At 59.4% G+C, this 16,973-nt stretch overlaps 1 protein-coding gene across 1 annotated transcript; it reads left to right on the forward strand.

The window, feature by feature from the left end:
- Positions 1–2,941: 2,941 nt before the first annotated feature.
- On the forward strand, positions 2,942–16,577 carry GTPBP3 (GTP binding protein 3, mitochondrial). The gene is given in 10 exon segments (XM_073324040.1): positions 2,942–3,199; positions 4,052–4,290; positions 9,047–9,133; positions 9,545–9,747; positions 10,597–10,669; positions 11,740–11,883; positions 13,511–13,676; positions 14,782–14,950; positions 14,952–15,073; positions 16,248–16,577. Coding segments are annotated over 10 exon segments (1,500 nt in total). The 5' UTR covers positions 2,942–3,134; the 3' UTR covers positions 16,480–16,577.
- The last annotated feature ends 396 nt before the right edge of the window (positions 16,578–16,973 follow it).

A 16,973-nucleotide genomic window follows, 5' to 3' on the forward strand; every position in this document is an offset into this window, starting at 1 on the left:
GCGGGGTGCTCTGGGCTGGTGGATCCCCATTTTATCGGTGCCCGTGTGGTAGCCAAGAGTCAGCACTTTAAAGCCAGGCTGACGGGGGCTGCTCCGGATAATAGCGGAGGAATCCCCGAAGATCCCAGCTAATGTACATCCCCAGCCCTGGCTGTGGAGGGGCAGAAAACGCTGTATGAATGGCCCTTTCTCTCTCTCCTCTGCTTCGTCTCTAGGCATTTCACAATCCCTAACGGATCTGTCCTCACAGAACCTCTAGGGGATGGAGGTGCAGGGGAGATAACGGTCTGGTCTGTACTAACAGGTCCCACCCCTGAGAGCCATAGCAGCGGCGAGGAACAGATAGATGGGCCCCCGTGCAGGTTTGATCCTGGCCCCCTCCCACAGCAGCCCTGCCTGCAGCAGAACCCTTCCCCACGCGGCTCCGTAATTCTAATTGTCACCATTTGGCGGGGAGGCCGGGGGAGCAGGGCGCAGGATTGGAGAGGATGCCAACCCCGCACTCACTGCCCCCAGCAGAGGCTCCTGTGCCCCACAGGGCTGGGCCGGGCCCCGAACTCTGGAAGTTGCAACCTGGTGTGTGGAGTTGCCATCCCACTCAGGCTTGGCACCAAAGCTGACCCATGCTGTGGCCCCAGATGCTAGGTTGCAATGCCTAGTGCAGGGTGCCAGGCCACCTGACGGGACGCCGGAGCCAGGGCTCTGGGGCAAGTCACGAAGGCAGAAAAAAGTTGTGGGCAAACTGCGACTTTTTTGGGGGCTGAGACAGATCTGCAGCCTTAATAATACAAACCTTGGAGCCTTCTGGGGCTCTCTAAGTTGCATGGGACCCTGAACACCTAAACTGGTTGCCCTCGCTGTTTTCTGCCAGTGAGATGAAGCTGCATTGACCTAATCGCAGCTAGCTACCGCTGCGTGGGCAGGTGGAGTTCCTACAGTGACGGAAAAACCCCTTCTGTCACTTAGTCTGCGTCTACACTATAGGGTTACAGTGGCGCAGCTGTAGCATATGCTGACACCAGCCCCTAGGGGACTTGCCCAAAAGGAATCTGGGTTCTTGAGCCCCACTTTAGTGCCCACTGGACCAGTCTTCCTACCCCAGACACCTTTGGAGTCCCAGCTACTTCCTTGATCCTCAGACACAAGCTCTGACTACTGTTGTCCCTGCAGGGGGAGAGCTGGGTTCTGTCCTGTCCTGCAGGTCTCTGTTCTGCCTTGCCCAGTGTTAATGGAGATCCCGGCTTCTTCCCAACTCCACTGTCTTTATTCTCTTGGGGGATGTGCGCGGTGGACAGAATCCGCTTGGATTCCCAGCTCCCGAGGCATTTGCAGCCCTGGCTGGTAGTGGGATTCTGCCTTGACTTGGGAGATCCAGGGTGGCCAGGCTGGGAGCCCCTATAACATGCTCCTGGAGTCTCCTTCTCTGTCAAGAGCTGCCTGGGTGCTGTCAGACCATCTGGCTCTAGTTGCCGGATGCAGCTTGGGTCGGGGCCCCCGTGGGGCATGTCTCTGGCTTTCCCTCTTTCGCGAGGCTGGATGGTGGCATCTCGTCTCTTGTACCGAGGGCAGGACAACATGCAGTGAGTTGCCCTCTCTGTTTGACCTCGCAATTGACCAGCTCCGGGCTGGCCCAGCCACACTCACCTGGCCAGCCCCATGCAGTGGGTGGGGCACCTACACCCCTCTGCGGTTTGAATGGCACACGGAAACAGCCACCGTGGCAGCAGGCGGGATAGTGGAGCAGAGGAGGCCGGAAGGGAAGGGGTGAATGAGAAACTCTCGTCTCCACCCAGTGACTCGCGCTAAATAAACCTCCTGCCCTTAATCCCAGGAAGAAGGAAAGAAAAGATTGAAAAAGGGGAGCAGCTGGGTCAATAGAGGGATGCAGAAGGTGGCGGGAATTAGACATGGTTAGTGGGGTGAGGAGGGGGGCTAGCTAGGGAGCAGCTTGATGCTGGGCCCTGGGAGCCAATGGGACATGATTTCCGGGCCAAGCAGTGTCTGACATTTAAATTTAAGCCTAGAAAAAGCCTTAAGAGGAGAGGAGTCCTCCTCAGGACCTGGCTCCAGAGTCCATTCACCAACCTGCCCTGTCTCGTGTCCTTTTCCCCTTCGGGGCAGCCGTGTCTGCATCCTGGGACAGTGCCACTGAGTCCCAGGGAGTCATCCAGGAGGGTGGGGTTGCCCTGGGGGTGGATGAGGTCACCTTGTTTTGCAGTATATGATGATCCAGAAAGCTTCCTGGATCTATCAGTTCACTGCAATAAATAATTCACTCCGGTCTCTTCCCAGGGGAACACTCCCCACCACCCGCGAAACACATGAGATCAACGGCCGATCTCTTTCTTTCTCCAGTTAGAGGGTCTGTTCGTTTTTAAAACGACGCCAGAAACTAGTATTTTCATTTAGGGGCAGGGACAACCCAACGCTCCCTCACTGCGCCTTCGCCTCCTCGCTGAGGTGGCTGGCCTTCTGCACGGGGGAGTTCGGAGTCCCTCGTGCAGAGGGCACAAGCAGGTGCAAACGCCGATGCACGCCGGGCCCAGCCCCCACTCGACGGCGCAGAGCTGAGATCCTGGGTGCTGGGGGTAAATTAGCATCACCCCAGAAATTCTCAAAAAGAAAAGGAGGACTTGTGGCACCTTAGAGACTAACCAATTTATTTGAGCATCAGCTTTCGTGAGCTACAGCTCACTTGAAATTCTGTCTCCGCAAGAGGGAAGTAGTGGATTGACTCTCCGGCCGTTTCGTCCCAGGGCTGGGAGCCAGCTGCCCTCCCCTGGGCCCCAGCCCTCGCAAGCGGGCAGGGAAAGGGCCGGGGCCAGCGGGCTCCCCAAAACCCAGCCAGGAGGCGGTACTTAGCCTCGGCCCGCCCCTTTCTTGGGTCTTGACCAATCCGTGTGCAGCCGAGGCGGGGCCTCTTGCCCACACTTGGAGGCTGCCGAGCGCGTCGGCAGGTGCTGGCAGAGGCCGGCCCGGGGGTTCTGCAGCTTCCCGGCGCTTGCTCCGGGAGCAGGAGCCCCGGGGCGCGGTGCCGGCTGCCCCCCGCGGGTCGGGCGGATGGAGGGGGCGCCGCTGGGGGCGGGGGCTCGCTCACGTCCCTCCCCCTGTGGCTGCGCCCTGCCGGGGGGGCCATGTGGCCTGGCACGTGGAGGAAGCTACTTGCGGCGCTGAACCCCGTGTCCGGCGCTGCGCTCAGGTGCGGTGGGGGGGGGTCAGCCTCTGGGGCGCAGCCGCCGCCGGTAGCATCGGCTGCCGTTGCCCTGGCTTGCCCCTGGCTGCGTGACCTGGAGCCAGGGGCCTCTGCCTCATCGCTGGGGTCCCTGCCGTGCCGTGGGGTCTGGAGCCTGTGGCCCACGGGCCGCCAGTAGCCGGGATCTGAACTGCTCAGCTGTGTCAGAGACCCCGTGCGGCAAACCGCTAATGGGGATTCTCTCTGCGGACCTGGCCGGGGCCGCCCCCTAACTGCGGGGCCCCGGGTGGCTGCCGTCTGTGAGTCGGGGGGGCGTGCAGTCCCGTCCCAGCTGGGTTCGGATACACGGGCGCACACGGGCCTGCCTGCAGTCCCTGGCATTTCCCCGCTGGCTCTGGCTGAGTAAACAGCAACAAGTCCCTTTGCTCGTGCCTGGGCATCTGCTTGCCCGGGTGGAGCAGTTTGTGCATCCGCGACGGTTTCCCCTGGCCTGGCAGGAGCCCTTGCTGCAGCCTAGGGGGATTGGATGGGATGGTTGGAACCGACCCGAGCGAAGATCCCAGCCTCTTGCATGACAGGGCAGGGGTGGGGAGCGTCGGCATGAGGGCGCTGGGTCTGGCCGTGGTGCATTGAGTCTGCTGGCAGCTGCTGGTACCAGGTGCTTCAGCGGAAGGTGCTAAGATCACCCCACAATGCACCTGGCCCATGGCATGGTGCTGCTCGTGGGGTAGGAGAGGCTCTTTGCTGCTGTATCCAGCCGTGGGTTACTGAGCAGATGTGGGTGTTGGGACTCTCTTGCCCCTGTGCCCGTCGCTCGGGGCAGTCTCACTTCTGGGCTTTGTCTCTGGTTGCTTTCAGGGCTGTCAAGTGGCTCCACTGCCCTGCGGGGAAGAGAGACACCATCTTCGCCTTGTCTTCGGGCCATGGGAAATGCGGCGTGGCTGTGGTCCGGACCAGCGGCCCCGCCAGCGGGGCAGCCCTGCGAAGTCTAACTGGACAGCAGGAGCTACCCCGGCCTAGAGCTGTCGCCTTGCGGAGGATCCATGATCCCAGCTCCGCGGAGACTCTGGACAGGGGCCTGGTCATCTGGTTCCCAGGTTAGAGCTGAAGGCTGCAGCAGACTCTGTAGGGCCGCGGTGCCCGGCCCTTGCACCCTGGAGGTCTGTTGGGCAGTTCCCACCTCGGCTTCACATGGGGAGTGTAGACACTGGGGGATATTGATTCTGTGCTGCAAACCATAACAGTTGCTTTGGCTCTTACTGCCTTCAGTAGCTGGATGGAAACTGCTCATTGGTGGGAGCTCCCCCAAAATGGACACCTGCCGCTGGTCAGCTTTGCCTGCGCAGGCTGCGTGTGCTCCTGCAGCCCCTTCTAGATCGGATCGCTTGCTCGCCCCTGTCTGCAGTTCCCAGCATTAACCTGCAGCAAGGTGTCCAGCCCAGCCCCTGTAGGCACATGCCTGTGTATTCACAGCCCCTCTCTCCCACAGGGATCTCTCCTCCTTCCCAGCCCCCACTACCAGGTGGATTCCCAGTTGTGTTCTCCTGGTCATTAAAGAACTGTCCCCGCCCTCCTGGTCGCTCCCCCAAGAGTGAGCTCCTGCCAAATGACATCCTGGGCTTGACCCTCCCAGCGGATCTTGCACTGACCTTGTCTGGGGTTCTGCAAGCAGAGAGATTCCAGGATCGGGCCTGAAATGGAGGCTAGTAGCACTTGGCAGTGGGGTAGCACCTCCCTTCCTGCCTGGCTTTGTGCAGACACTAGATACCAGAGCAGGCATTGCCCCCCCGGCCTGTCCTGCACCAGGGCCGCGCTAGTCCTGGGAGGGTATGTTCACCCTGCAGCCTCGCACCCTTTGCTGGCCTGTGAGATGTGGCAGGTGAGATGGGTTTTCCATTTTTCTGATAAATCTGCAACCTCTCTCTCAACTCTGGTGGCGTCTTGCCCTGTGTGCGCGCGATGGAATCGGAACTGCTTAGCTCTATGCATCATAAGCCCTATACCGAGAACAGCTAATGGGGAGTTTTCCTTTAGCTCAAGAGCTTGTGGAGTAGGAAGATCCCGGCTCTATTTTTGGTGCTTCCATGATGCTCCAAAGAGGATATGGGTTTCTTATGGCATTTACAAACAGGATTGCATGCTCCGGCCTATTCGCTGTACCCACTCCCCCACCCCCCCCAGCTTTCCTATTATTAAGTACTTTGGTCTGAAAACAGGATCTTTGCTCCCTCGTCTGTTCCCCACCCAGTCCCACGAGGCTGCTGTATTATTGCAGCTCGGTGGGGAGTAAACACCTGGTGCAGGTGGCCTGTGGGGTTATAGAGCGGAGCCTCCCAGAAAGCACACGACACCCGGGCAGAATTCCAAAGAGGATGTTGTCTGAGGGTTTCCTAGCAGGCGTGAGTGGTTCTTTGTCAAACGCTGAAGGGTTGAGATAGTCCCAGCTGCAGGGAGTCTTTCTTTCCTGTGGCTAAGTCTGGGTAAAGTCCATGCAGGGCTTGACCTCCTTGGCAATCAGAGGGCTGGGGATGGCTGCCACTGATACCATAATTACCAACGAGCCGATCCCCTCTGTGGGGTTGGCCATGGGTCCCCTTTCAGTGGCCGCCCTCCCATGTGATGCCGCTGGGGCAGCAGCTGCAGGGACTGAACCCGGGACTTCTTGAGCTAAACAAGCACCAGTCTCTGTTGTCAAAAAGAAAAGGAGGACTTGTGGCACCTTAGAAACTAACAAATTTATTTGAGCATAAGCTTTCATGAGCTACAGCTCACTTCAGGTGAGCTATTACCCGCAGGAGAGCGGGCCCGGGGGGGAAACCTTTTGTAGTGATAATCAAGGTGGGCCATTTCCAGCAGTTGACAAGAACATCTGAGGAACAGTGCGGGGGAGAATAAACATGGGGAAATAGTTTTACTTTGTGTAATGACCCATCCACTCCCAGTCTCTATTTAAGCCTAAGTTAATTGTATCCAGTTTGCAAATTAATTCCAATTCAGCAGTCTCTTGTTGGAGTCTGTTTTTGAAGTTTTTTTGTTGAAGAATTGCAACTTTTAGGTCTGTAATCGAGTGACCAAATTGATCGAAGTTTTCTCCAACTGGTTTTTGAATGTTATAATTCTTGACGTCTGATTTGTGTCCATTTATTCTTTTACTGTCCAGTGTGACCAATGTACATGGCAGAGGGGCATTGCTGGCACATGATGGCATATATGACCCATAACTATTTCACGTTCGGGGACAATGTATACGTTCAAATCAGCGGCACTGCTATGGGTACCCGCAGGGCCCCACAGTATGCCAACATTTTTATGGCTGATTTCGAACAACGCTTCCTCAGCTCTCGTCCCCTAACACCCATACTCTACTTGCGCTATTGATGACATCTTCAGCATCTGGACCCATGGAAAAGAAGCCCTTGAGGAATTCCACCATGATTTCAACAATTTCCATCCCACCATCAACCTCAGCCTGGACCAGTCCACACAAGAGATCCACTTCCTGGACACTACGGTGCTAATAAGCGATGGTCACATAAACACCACCCTATACCGGAAACCTACTGACCACTATTCCTACCTACATGCCTCCAGCTTTCATCCAGACCACACCACACGATCCATTGTCTACAGCCAAGCTTTACGATACAACCGCATTTGCTCCAACCCCTCAGACAGAGACAAACACCTACAAGATCTCTATCAAGTGTTCTTACAACTACAGTACCCACCTGCGGAAGTGAAGAAACAGATTGATAGAGCCAGAAGAGTACCCAGAAGTCACCTACTACAGGACAGGCCCAACAAAGAAAAGAACAGAACGCCACTAGCCATCACCTTCAGCCCCCAACTAAAACCTCTCCAACGCATCATCAAGAATCTACAACCTATCCTGAAGGATGACCCATCACTCTCACAGATCTTGGGAGACAGGCGAGTCCTTGCTTACAGACAGCCCCCCAACCTGAAGCAAATACTCACCAGCAACCACACACCACACAACAGAACCACTAACCCAGTGGTTGCAACAAAGCCCGTTGCCAACTGTGTCCACATATCTATTCAGGGGACACCATCACAGGGCCTAATCACACCAGGCACACTATCAGAGGCTCGTTCACCTGCACATCCACCAATGTGATCTATGCCATCATGTGCCAGCAATGCCCCTCTGCCATGTACATTGGTCAAACTGGACAGTCTCTACGTAAAAGAATAAATGGACACAAATCAGACGTCAAGAATTATAACATTCAAAAACCGGTCGGAGAACACTTCAATCTCTTTGCTCACTCGATTACAGACCTAAAAGTTGCAATACTTCAGTAAAAAAACTTCACAAACAGACTCCAACGAGACACTGCTGAATTGGAATTAATTTGCAAACTGGATACAATTAACTTAGGCTTAAATAGAGACTGGGATTCGATGGGTCATTACACAAAGTAAAACTATTTCCCCATGTTTATTCCCCCCCCCCCCCGCACTGTTCCTCAGACGTTCTTGTCAACTGCTGGAAATGGCCCACCTTGATTATCACTACAAAAGGTTCCCCCCCACCCCACTCTCCTCCTGGTAATAGCTCACCTTAAGTGATCACTCTGGTTACAGTGTGTATGGTAACACCCATTGTTTCATGTTCTCTCTCTATATAAATCTCCCCACTGTATTTTCCACTGAATACATCCAGTGAAGTGAGCTGTAGCTCACAAAAGCTTATGTTCAAATGAATGTGTTAGTCTCTAAGGTGCCACAAGTCCTCCTGTTCTTTTTGCGAATACAGACTAACATGGCTGCTACTCTGAAACCAGTCTGTATTGTCTGAGCTAACGAACTCGGGCGCCTTAGCTCAACCTCTGCAGCCATAGACCGTCGTCCCGAGGGGGACAGCACCATGCTGCTGAGCCTGCGTGGCACACACGCTGGATTTCCGGGGGCTGGGATAATCTCTGCGCTAGGAAGCCAGGCAGGGTTGGGCTGGTTGCTTGCCTCAGGGGTGGAACCAGGGAACGGTGTGGGTGACTCTTCCCTTTGCCAGTACAGACTCCAGTGCCTCAGCATGGGGCCCTTGGCTCTCTGGCCCCTCAAGCTCAGACCCGAAGCACTTGGGATACCCCTGGCGCATTTTGCAAGAGCAGGGCCGTTAACTCTGTTCTGAGGCCCTGGCCAGAGGAGTCGTCTTTGCTCCCTGCTGAACTCTTGCAGACCATCGCTGGGCACTGTCAGGCAAGCTGCTGTGCTCCAGCCAGAGGTGGCTGCCTTTTAGGGGTGGGGGGAAGCGATCTGTAGATGAGGCTCCATGTGAAGGCACCATTCAGGAGAGGCCTCCTCCCTCTCCATCCCTAGTCACTGTCTGGTTCTTTTCTGCAGATGGAGCTTTTGATTCCTCCTTCTGCTGTCCTTAGTCTCAGCTGTCTGTCCCTTCCTGGCAGCACGTGAGCCCGTCGTCCTCATGCCAGCTGATGGGCCTGTGTCCCGTCCTGACAGCACCAGCACAGAGACAGAAAGAGTTTCTTTAATGTTTCATCCCTTGCCCCCCCCCCTTTTGGGTGGCTCCTCCTCTCCCCTGCTGTCCAAGGGCCACTTGTTAGAGAATCAGAGAAGATCAGGGTTGGAAGAGACCTCAGGAGGTCCTCTAGTCCAACCCCCTGCTCAGAGCAGGACCAGCCCCAGCTAAACCACCCCAGCCAGGGCTTTGTCAAGCCAGGCCTTAAAAACCTCTTAGGCTGGAGATTCCACCCCCTCCCCAGGGGACCCATGCCAGGGCTTCACCACCCTCCGCGTGACAGAGTGGTTGCTAATGCCCTACCCCTGTCCCCGGGGAGCGCGGTCTCTGATGGGCTCTGTGCTCTGCAGGGCCCCACAGTTTCACCGGGGAGGACTGCTCCGAGCTGCACGTCCACGGGGGGCCGGCAGTGGTGGGCGGCGTGCTCCAGGCCTTGGGTAAGTGTCTCTCTCCGTCCTGGATTCTCAGTCACTCTGTTCCTGTTGCGTTCTGGGCCTTGGAGGGGGAGAAACGGCCCCTGGCAAGCCCTGGCTGGGTTGAGCTGGCGTTGGGACCCTCACCCAGGCATCGGGGGCAGATCGGGGGCATGGCCGGAGCGTGCTGCGGCTGTTCTGTGTATCTCGGTACCCCGAGTATAAGGTAGAGCAGCCTGGAGCCTGTGACTGACAGTGGGGGCTGGGCAGGGGTCCTGCATGGCCCCAGAATATGGCCCCCGTGGGCACTGATTCCCCTGCTGGGGAGCTCTTGTCTCCTAGAACTGGGGCAGCTTGCCCAGCCCTGCCTGACTGCATGAGGAGCGATGCCCCGGGGGGGCCCCCGCTCAGGTTTGCTGCGTGCGGTTTCTCTAGGGCGCCTGCCCGGCCTGCGCCCAGCCGACCCCGGCGAGTTCACCAAGCGAGCTTTCCAGAACGGCAAGCTGGGCCTGACCGAGGTGGAGGGCCTGGGGGACCTGATCCACGCCGAGACAGAGGCCCAGAGGAGGCAGGCTCTGCGGCAGATGGAGGGGGAGCTGGGTCAGCTGTACCAACGCTGGAGTGAGGAGCTCACCAAGGCAAGGCCCCCCCCCCCAAACCCTGCCTGGGGCCTGAATGCCCATGCTGGGAGCAAAGGGAGGCAGCGTGGCTAGGGGCATGGGCTGGAAGGGGGGACTCCTGGCTTTGTCCCTGACTCCGTGTGACTCTGGCTGAGTCACTTCATCCCTGTGGGCCTCAGTTTCCCATCTGTAATGGGGGTGCTGGTATCAGCCCTCCTTTGAGCTCCATGGGCACAGAGGGGTTAAATATTCTTGCACCAAGCGGTATTACCCATGTTCCCAAGGGCTGCGTTTGGCAGCACTGGACTCCATCCGCAGACACTGAATCTGAACATGCCCACCCTGTGCCCGCCTGGGGCATTTTCTGGGAGGCCAGAACTCCGCAGTGCAAGGGGTAATGTGAAAGGCTTCCCGGTGGGGTGTCTGAGGAGCGGGCTGGGGAGTCCGCTCCCCGCTCTGACCCCGCTTCCGTCGGTGGCTTTGGGTGAGTGGCGTCCTCTCTCTGGTGTCCATGTCCCCAGCCCTAGTGCTGACCCTGCTTTGAGCTCCCAGGAGGGAAGTACTAGCTAAGGGCGAGGCGTTAGTGGCTTTCACAGGGTCACTGAAGTAGCTGGCCTGGTGTAAGAGACCCCTGCACCCCAGGAGGTTAAGACACCTGCGGGAGCCGGAGAAGGGTCCCTGGGCTCTGGCTGTTGAGCTCAGGTTTGCTGGTCGCTGCTGAACATGGAGGGGCCCTGGGGGAGCAAAGATAGACCCCAAATCCTGCCGTTGGAGCCAGGTGAGGCTCAGCCTGGGTGCGGGAGTCTGACTTGACGGCAGGATCGGGGCTGTAATTCGCGATGTGCTGTCCCCCTTTCCACCCCTTAGGCTCTGGCCCATGTAGAAGCCTTTATCGACTTCAGCGAAGATGACAATCTAGAGGAGGGGGTGCTGGCTCAAGGTGAGTGGTGCTGGCCTGCCCTTAAAGGGTCAGTGTCCGTCCGTGCCTTGTACCTTGCGCTGTCCCTTGTGCCAGGGCGAAGCAGGGGCAAGATGCTGCCATGGCAGCGTTCCCTGCTCGGTTGGGCTGGTGTGCATGACAACATGGGTCCGGACAGCAGTGACCTGGGGCCGTGACTTCTAGGACCCTGCAGATCTCTGTCTGCGACGCCCTGGAGCATTAAATTGCAAAGGCTTCTCGGAAATCTGAATTTCCTCTGCTGCTGTCTGGTTCGTTGGTTCGACACAGGCTGTGCCAAGATCCAGTCATGGCCCTGTTCTGTGCCACAGAGCAGACTGGGGCGAAAGGTGCCCACCCTTCTGCTGGCCAGGGGTCAGTTTCATCCTGTCCCTGGTCAGTTTCATAGGGCACCACACAGCAGCTGTGGCCCAGTTTCCATGACAGCAGGGGAAAGAATTTAAATACTAGGGAGGGAGCCTGTTTTAATTGGAACTCTTGAAAAATACTGTCAGTTCCTGTTTAGTTTGGTGAACTCCCCTTGATTTCATACCAAAATCTAAATCCTGAGCCCTCTATCTGGTGGTCAATTGAAGCGCTGCTCTGGTTGTGGCACTGGATTGGGACTGGTCCAGTTCAAGTCCTAGCTCTGCCACAGACTCCCTGTGTGGCCTGGGGCAAGTCACTTAATCCACCGTGGGTCTCCGTTTCCATTTATGCTGTGTGTGTGTGTGTGTGGGGGTGACGGTCCTCTCTTTGTCCCTCCAGACTGAGTGCTTTGTGGGGCAGAGATTGTGTCTGCAGGAGGGGGCCCCGCTCTCTGGCGAGGTTTACCTGGCTCAATGGGGCCCCGCTCTTGGGCGGGGTCTTTCTTTAGGTGCTACCGTAATGCATGAAATGATAACAGACTGCCCAGGCAGCTGTCCCCTGTGCGGGCCTGACAGCCGGATTGGGGCCGCAGTGCGTTGCTGGGGTCCCTTCGTCTGTGCTGTGTTTTCATTTCATTTCACTTTGCTTTTTTTGTTCCTTCCTCTCCCTGCTCTTGGGGTGCTGACCCAGTGCCCTGGTCTCAGTGGATGCTGCCGTGCGGACGCTGGAGGAGGAGGTGAGCGGACACCTGCAGGACGGGCGGCGCGGGGAGCGGCTGCGCGGAGGAGTTCACGTGGTGATCGCCGGCCCCACCAACGCTGGCAAGAGCAGCCTGCTTAACCTCCTGTGTGAGTCGGGGCAGGCGAACCTCCATCCACAGCTCTTGGTGTCCCCAGTTGTTCGGTGCCTTGCCCACCCCAGAGGATGGTTCAGTCCCGTGTGGGGTTAGGCGCTGGCTGGACAGCCAAGGACAAGGGCCCTTAATTCACCCAACAGGTACAGGACCTGCGAGAGCTTCCCACCGCCCGCTGCTGGGGGGAGTTCGCTCTCCATTCAGTCCTGGCTTCTCTGGGCCAGCATCTGTGCCACGGATGCCAGTTGCCCCAGCACCAGGGTCTTCATTATAGTGTCATGGCCGATGCCAGGGATTGGGCTGGGGCTTCCAGAGCCGACAGCGCCAGGCTCCACAGCCGGATCTGTACAGGGGGCTGGGCCAGACTCCCTCGCTCTGTGGATCCGGTACAGAGTGCAACACAAAACATGCCCTGGCCGCTGAGCTACAATGGTGCCTCCTGCCTCTGCACCCCAGACACCAAAGCCGTGGGGGCTGATTCTGCTGCTCCCCCCCACCCCTGTGCAGAATTTGGTCCTGGGGCCAAAGTCCTTAAAACCTGCCACTGATTTTTGGCTGCCCCAGGGTTTGGGTTTGTTGGGGGCAGGGCGCAGCACAACCGGAGACACCTGGGGCTGATTCTCTGCGGTGCTGATCCCTGCAGCTCCTGCTGATTGGAGCCAGCACTGTGGGTGCCCGGCGCTGCTCGAATTGGGCCCTGCGCGCCCCAGGCTCGGGGCCTGCGCTGGTAGCATGTGGCTGGATGAGTGGCTGCGATGGGACAGGGTCGGGGTGAGGCTCTGGATCAGGGCACGAGCCCCAGGGGTGGGGACTCCACCTACTTATTTGGGCTTGTGAGTCGCTTGTTATTGCTAATGAGAAACAGTCCCGATTTCCCCGGGGTTAGGAAACGTGCAGGAAAGCTCCCCAGTGCCCACTAGATGGCAGCACGAGTCCCCGCTGGGCCAGGTGCTGTCATGGGGCAGGGAGTCTCTTGCTCATTATCTTTATGTAACCAGGGGCTGCTGGGCACCGACTGAATGGGTTGGCTTTGGCAGCGAGCGCATCAGGGCCCCAGGAGGTGCATGGGGGTGACACGGCCGCCTTCCCCCCGGTGACAGCATGAAGGCCTTGTGGCCAAGTGGCCTTGTACTGGTGTCGGGGGGTGGGGGTGCTCCCCCTGTATGGGTTAGACTCGGGGGGGGGGGGACTGCTGGGTCTGGCCTCCCCACATGTCTGCAGCTGTCCCTTTGGGCCCCCGGCCTCGCCAGTTACGGGCCCCGACGGCCACAAGATGCCTCTGGCCCCTGCTCCATGGGGGGAGGTGGCCGTACAGAGAGTGCCCTGTTGAGGGAGGGGAAGGCTAGGCCTAGGCTCGGGGCATACAAGGTGGGGATCCTTCGGCTTCATGGGATGACTCTTCACAGAGCAGCCCCTGGCGAGGGCCCTGGGAGAGGTGGGGGGCCCAGGCCTTGCCAGATCTCGGGGCCAGGGAAGGTGTGTCTGGGGGGGCGGCACCCCTGTGCTGAGGGCTCCTCCTTCCAGTCTCACTCCTAGCAACAGGCCTCCCCACTGATTGTTCCCAGCGTGGTCCCTGAACTCCCCCGTAACTGCCCCGCTCTCCCCTTGCTCTCTCTGTCTAGGCCAGAGGCCTGCGGCCATCGTGTCCCCCATTGCGGGGACGACGCGGGACGTGGTGGAGTCGGCGCTGAACATTGGTGGTTACCCCGTGGTACTGAGTGACACGGCCGGGCTGCGGGAGACCCAGGACGTCGTTGAGCGGGAGGGTGTGAGCCGAGCTCGGGAGAGGTGAGGCAGGTGTTGGCTGGGGGCGGGTGAAAAGGCAGCTGGAAGCCTTTCCTCGTGGCCCTGTCGTGTGCCTCACAGCGGCTTTGCTCTGAGAAACAGGAATAGCGGGGGGCTGCGGGTCAGGACTGAGGGGCACTGGCAGGGCTGGGAGAACAGGGGGCTGCAGGTTGGGACTGAGGGGCACCGGCAGGCAGGGGGCTGTAGGTCAGGACTGAGGGGCACTGGCAGGGCTGGGAGAACAGATGGCTGTGGGTCGGGATTTAGGGGTGCCGGCAGGGCTGGGATAGCAGGGGGCTGGGAGAGCAGGGGGCTGTGCGTCAGGATTAAGGGGAACTGGCAGGGCTGGGAAAGCAGGGGGTTGTGGGTCGGGATTGAGGGGCGCTGGCAGGGCTGGGAGAGCAGGGGTTGTGGGTCGGGATTGAGGGGCACCGGCAGGGCTGGGAGAGCAGGGGGCTGCGGGTCGGAACGGGGGGGTGCCAGCAGGGTTGAGCTGCAGTGATTTCCCGTTAGCTGTAAGGTCCGTGTTGCTCTGCTGAGCTGACATCTCAGTGACCCACAGCCCAGATGCAGGCTCCTCTCCCAGCTGCCTGCCAAACAACCCCTCCCCTTGGGAAGCCCCTGCTTGCTGGCTCTCCCGGGCCGGCGGGTCCCTGGGGGCCGGATGCATGGGGCTGGCCATCTCTGGCCGTGGCCTGGGGGTGTCAGGCAGGCGCTAAACAAACAGCCGGATCCTTCCCGTGAGCCAGGCCCATCCCGGCCCCACCCGAGACATCCAGTGCCCCCTGGCAAAGGGCGTGCGGCTTGGGCCTCTCTCTGTCCCGTGCATTCAGGCTCCCTGGTGGGGGGGGCACTGACTGTGGGGCAGATTCCAAGACCTGCTCACGGGGGCTGTGAGGGGGGGCAGGGTCATGTCCCTTTCCGGGTGTGGGGCAGGTACAGAGATGGGGCAGGCTGGAGTCATGCTCAGTGCCCTCTTGGTACCATTAACCCCATGTTTGCCGTCCATTCGGAGCAAGCACCCCCTCTTCAGCGGGCAGCACTCCCAGGGTGTGCATGGGGGGGGGGGTGTCTCGGTGGCCAGTGTCGTGGCCCTTCTCCCCGGCAGGCTGCAGCGAGCGGACGTGGTGCTGGCCGTGCTGGCTGCCGTGGACGTTGATCCGGAGCCCAGGCGCTTTGCTGATGCCCTGCGAGCCGTCCTGCCGCCCGGACCACCGGCCCAGCGGGCACCCTGCATCCTGGTCCTGAACAAGGCTGACCTGCTGGAGGAGGGGCGTGGGGGGGGCCCTGCTGGGAGCCTGTGGGGAGGGGGCACTGCCCCCCACCTGCCTGCTCTCCTGCAAGACCGGAGAGGGCGTGGACAGCCTCCTGAGCCTGCTGGGGACACAGCTGGAGCAGATGTGAGTTCCCAGGGGTCGGGATTGAGGGGCAGGGTGGGGTTGCATGTGTGATATGAGGGGCAGGGGTGGGTGGGACAAGCTAGGCCAGGCCTTGGGGGTGGGGAGGCATCTCATGGGCTGGGCTCCAGGTTTGTCCCAGGTGACTGCTGTGACAGAGAACTCGGTGATGCCCCCTGGCAGCAGGGGGCGCTGTCTGGGGTGGGGAGTGGGGCTGAGGGAATCTGTTGACATTGGAATTCGGGGAAGATGCTGCAAACTCTCTGGGGTGTTAACTCAGCTGCTGGCTTGGCTCTGACCACCGGAGCCTTTCAGAGCCAGCGGCTGAGCTTCATCCCATCCGTGTCCACACAGCTCGCAGCCCAGCGGGGCCTCATTCCCCGCGGGGGGCAAGGCCCGAACGCATACTGTGGCTGTCTGTTATCAGTGTCCCAGTAACACCTGGAAGCCACAGGTGCGATCAGGGCCCCGCTGTGCCAGGCACTGCACAGAGAGAGGCCCTACCCTACGGAGCTCCCAGCCGGAATAGATAAAGGCTGGGGGGGAAACTGAGGCACAGGGTGACGAGACGCACGTGCAGTCACTCAGCAGGCAGTGGGAGAAGTGGGAATAGAGCCCAGCTCCCCAAGCCCCAGCCAAGAGTCGACAGCACGGCCTCCTTCAGATCACGGAACTGCTTAGCGGGTTGGACGTGTGGAATACACCCAGAACAAATAGAACTGGCAAGAGGTTTGAGAGGCCTCCGATTTCCAGCGGTTCCCACCGGCGAAGCTGGCCCTCAGCCTTGCTCTGTGCCCTCGTCCCAGCTCAGTGTGGGGGGGGGGTGGCTTTGCGAGGGTTGGAAATGGAGCTGTTAAGGCACCTTGGCTCATTCACGGTGCCTTAACACCTTGGATGATGGGAGTGGATCCTCCACAGGGAGTTTCCGTGCTGCCAGTCCACAGCAAAGGAAGACTGGCCCCGTGCACATAGTGTCTGAGGCTGGTGATGCCCTAGGGCTCTGCTCCGGTGGCAGCGGGATTAGGAGCTAGAGGAGAATCGCCATCAGTTGTGAGCGGTACAGGCTTTATGACACACAGTGAGGCAGAGAGCAGCAGTGTGACCACCTGCCCGAAGGAGCCCAAAGAGAAGCTAGGTGAGCTGGGCTACGGGTGTGACCCCTCCTTTCATCTGCCAGGTGCGGCGACCCTCTGGCCGGCTCCCCGAGCCTCACGCAGGCACGGCATCGCCTCCACCTCACCAGCTGCCTTGGCTCGCTGGGCCGGTACCACGGCTACAAGTCCCTGGATCTGGTGCTGGCAGCCGAGGAGCTGCGGCTGGCCCGCAGGCACCTGGGGAAGATCACGGGCCGAGTCAGCGCCGAGGAGATCCTGGATATCGTCTTCAGGGACTTCTGTGTTGGGAAGTGAGGGGCCGGGGCCCCCGCGCGGCGTTGTGGGAAGAGCGAGGGGATATTTCAACTGAGAGACGCCGGGCGCGGGAGGAGCTGGGTCTGCGATCCGCTTCGGCAGCGAGGAAATTGCCAGTCTCAGCTTAGCTCCCACAGCAATTGTCCTCGGGGCTGGAGAAGCTGATGATTGGGACTGAAGGGCAATGGCAGAGGTCTCGGGGGGAGCCCAGGAGGCTGGGGGTCAGGACTGAGGGGAAGCGGCACAGCTGGGTGTGCTGGGGGCACAGAAGGCAGAGGACAGCCCCCTCCCGCACCTGTACCTGATTCTCGGGGCTGTCTGCCCCCCCGGTTGTGTTTATTAAACCCCCTGGTCCCTTTCCCTGCCCTGTGATTTGTTCTTTCCTCCCGCCAGCATGAGGACCAAGGAGGTGCCCAGCCTTCCATTGCGCTGTGACCATCGGGTCCTGGGGAGGCAAGGGGAGATCGTCCTGCTGGGGGGGAGAAGGGACTATG

Source organism: Lepidochelys kempii, chromosome 25 (genome assembly GCF_965140265.1).
Source record: "Lepidochelys kempii isolate rLepKem1 chromosome 25, rLepKem1.hap2, whole genome shotgun sequence".
Taxonomy (NCBI): domain Eukaryota; kingdom Metazoa; phylum Chordata; order Testudines; family Cheloniidae; genus Lepidochelys; species Lepidochelys kempii.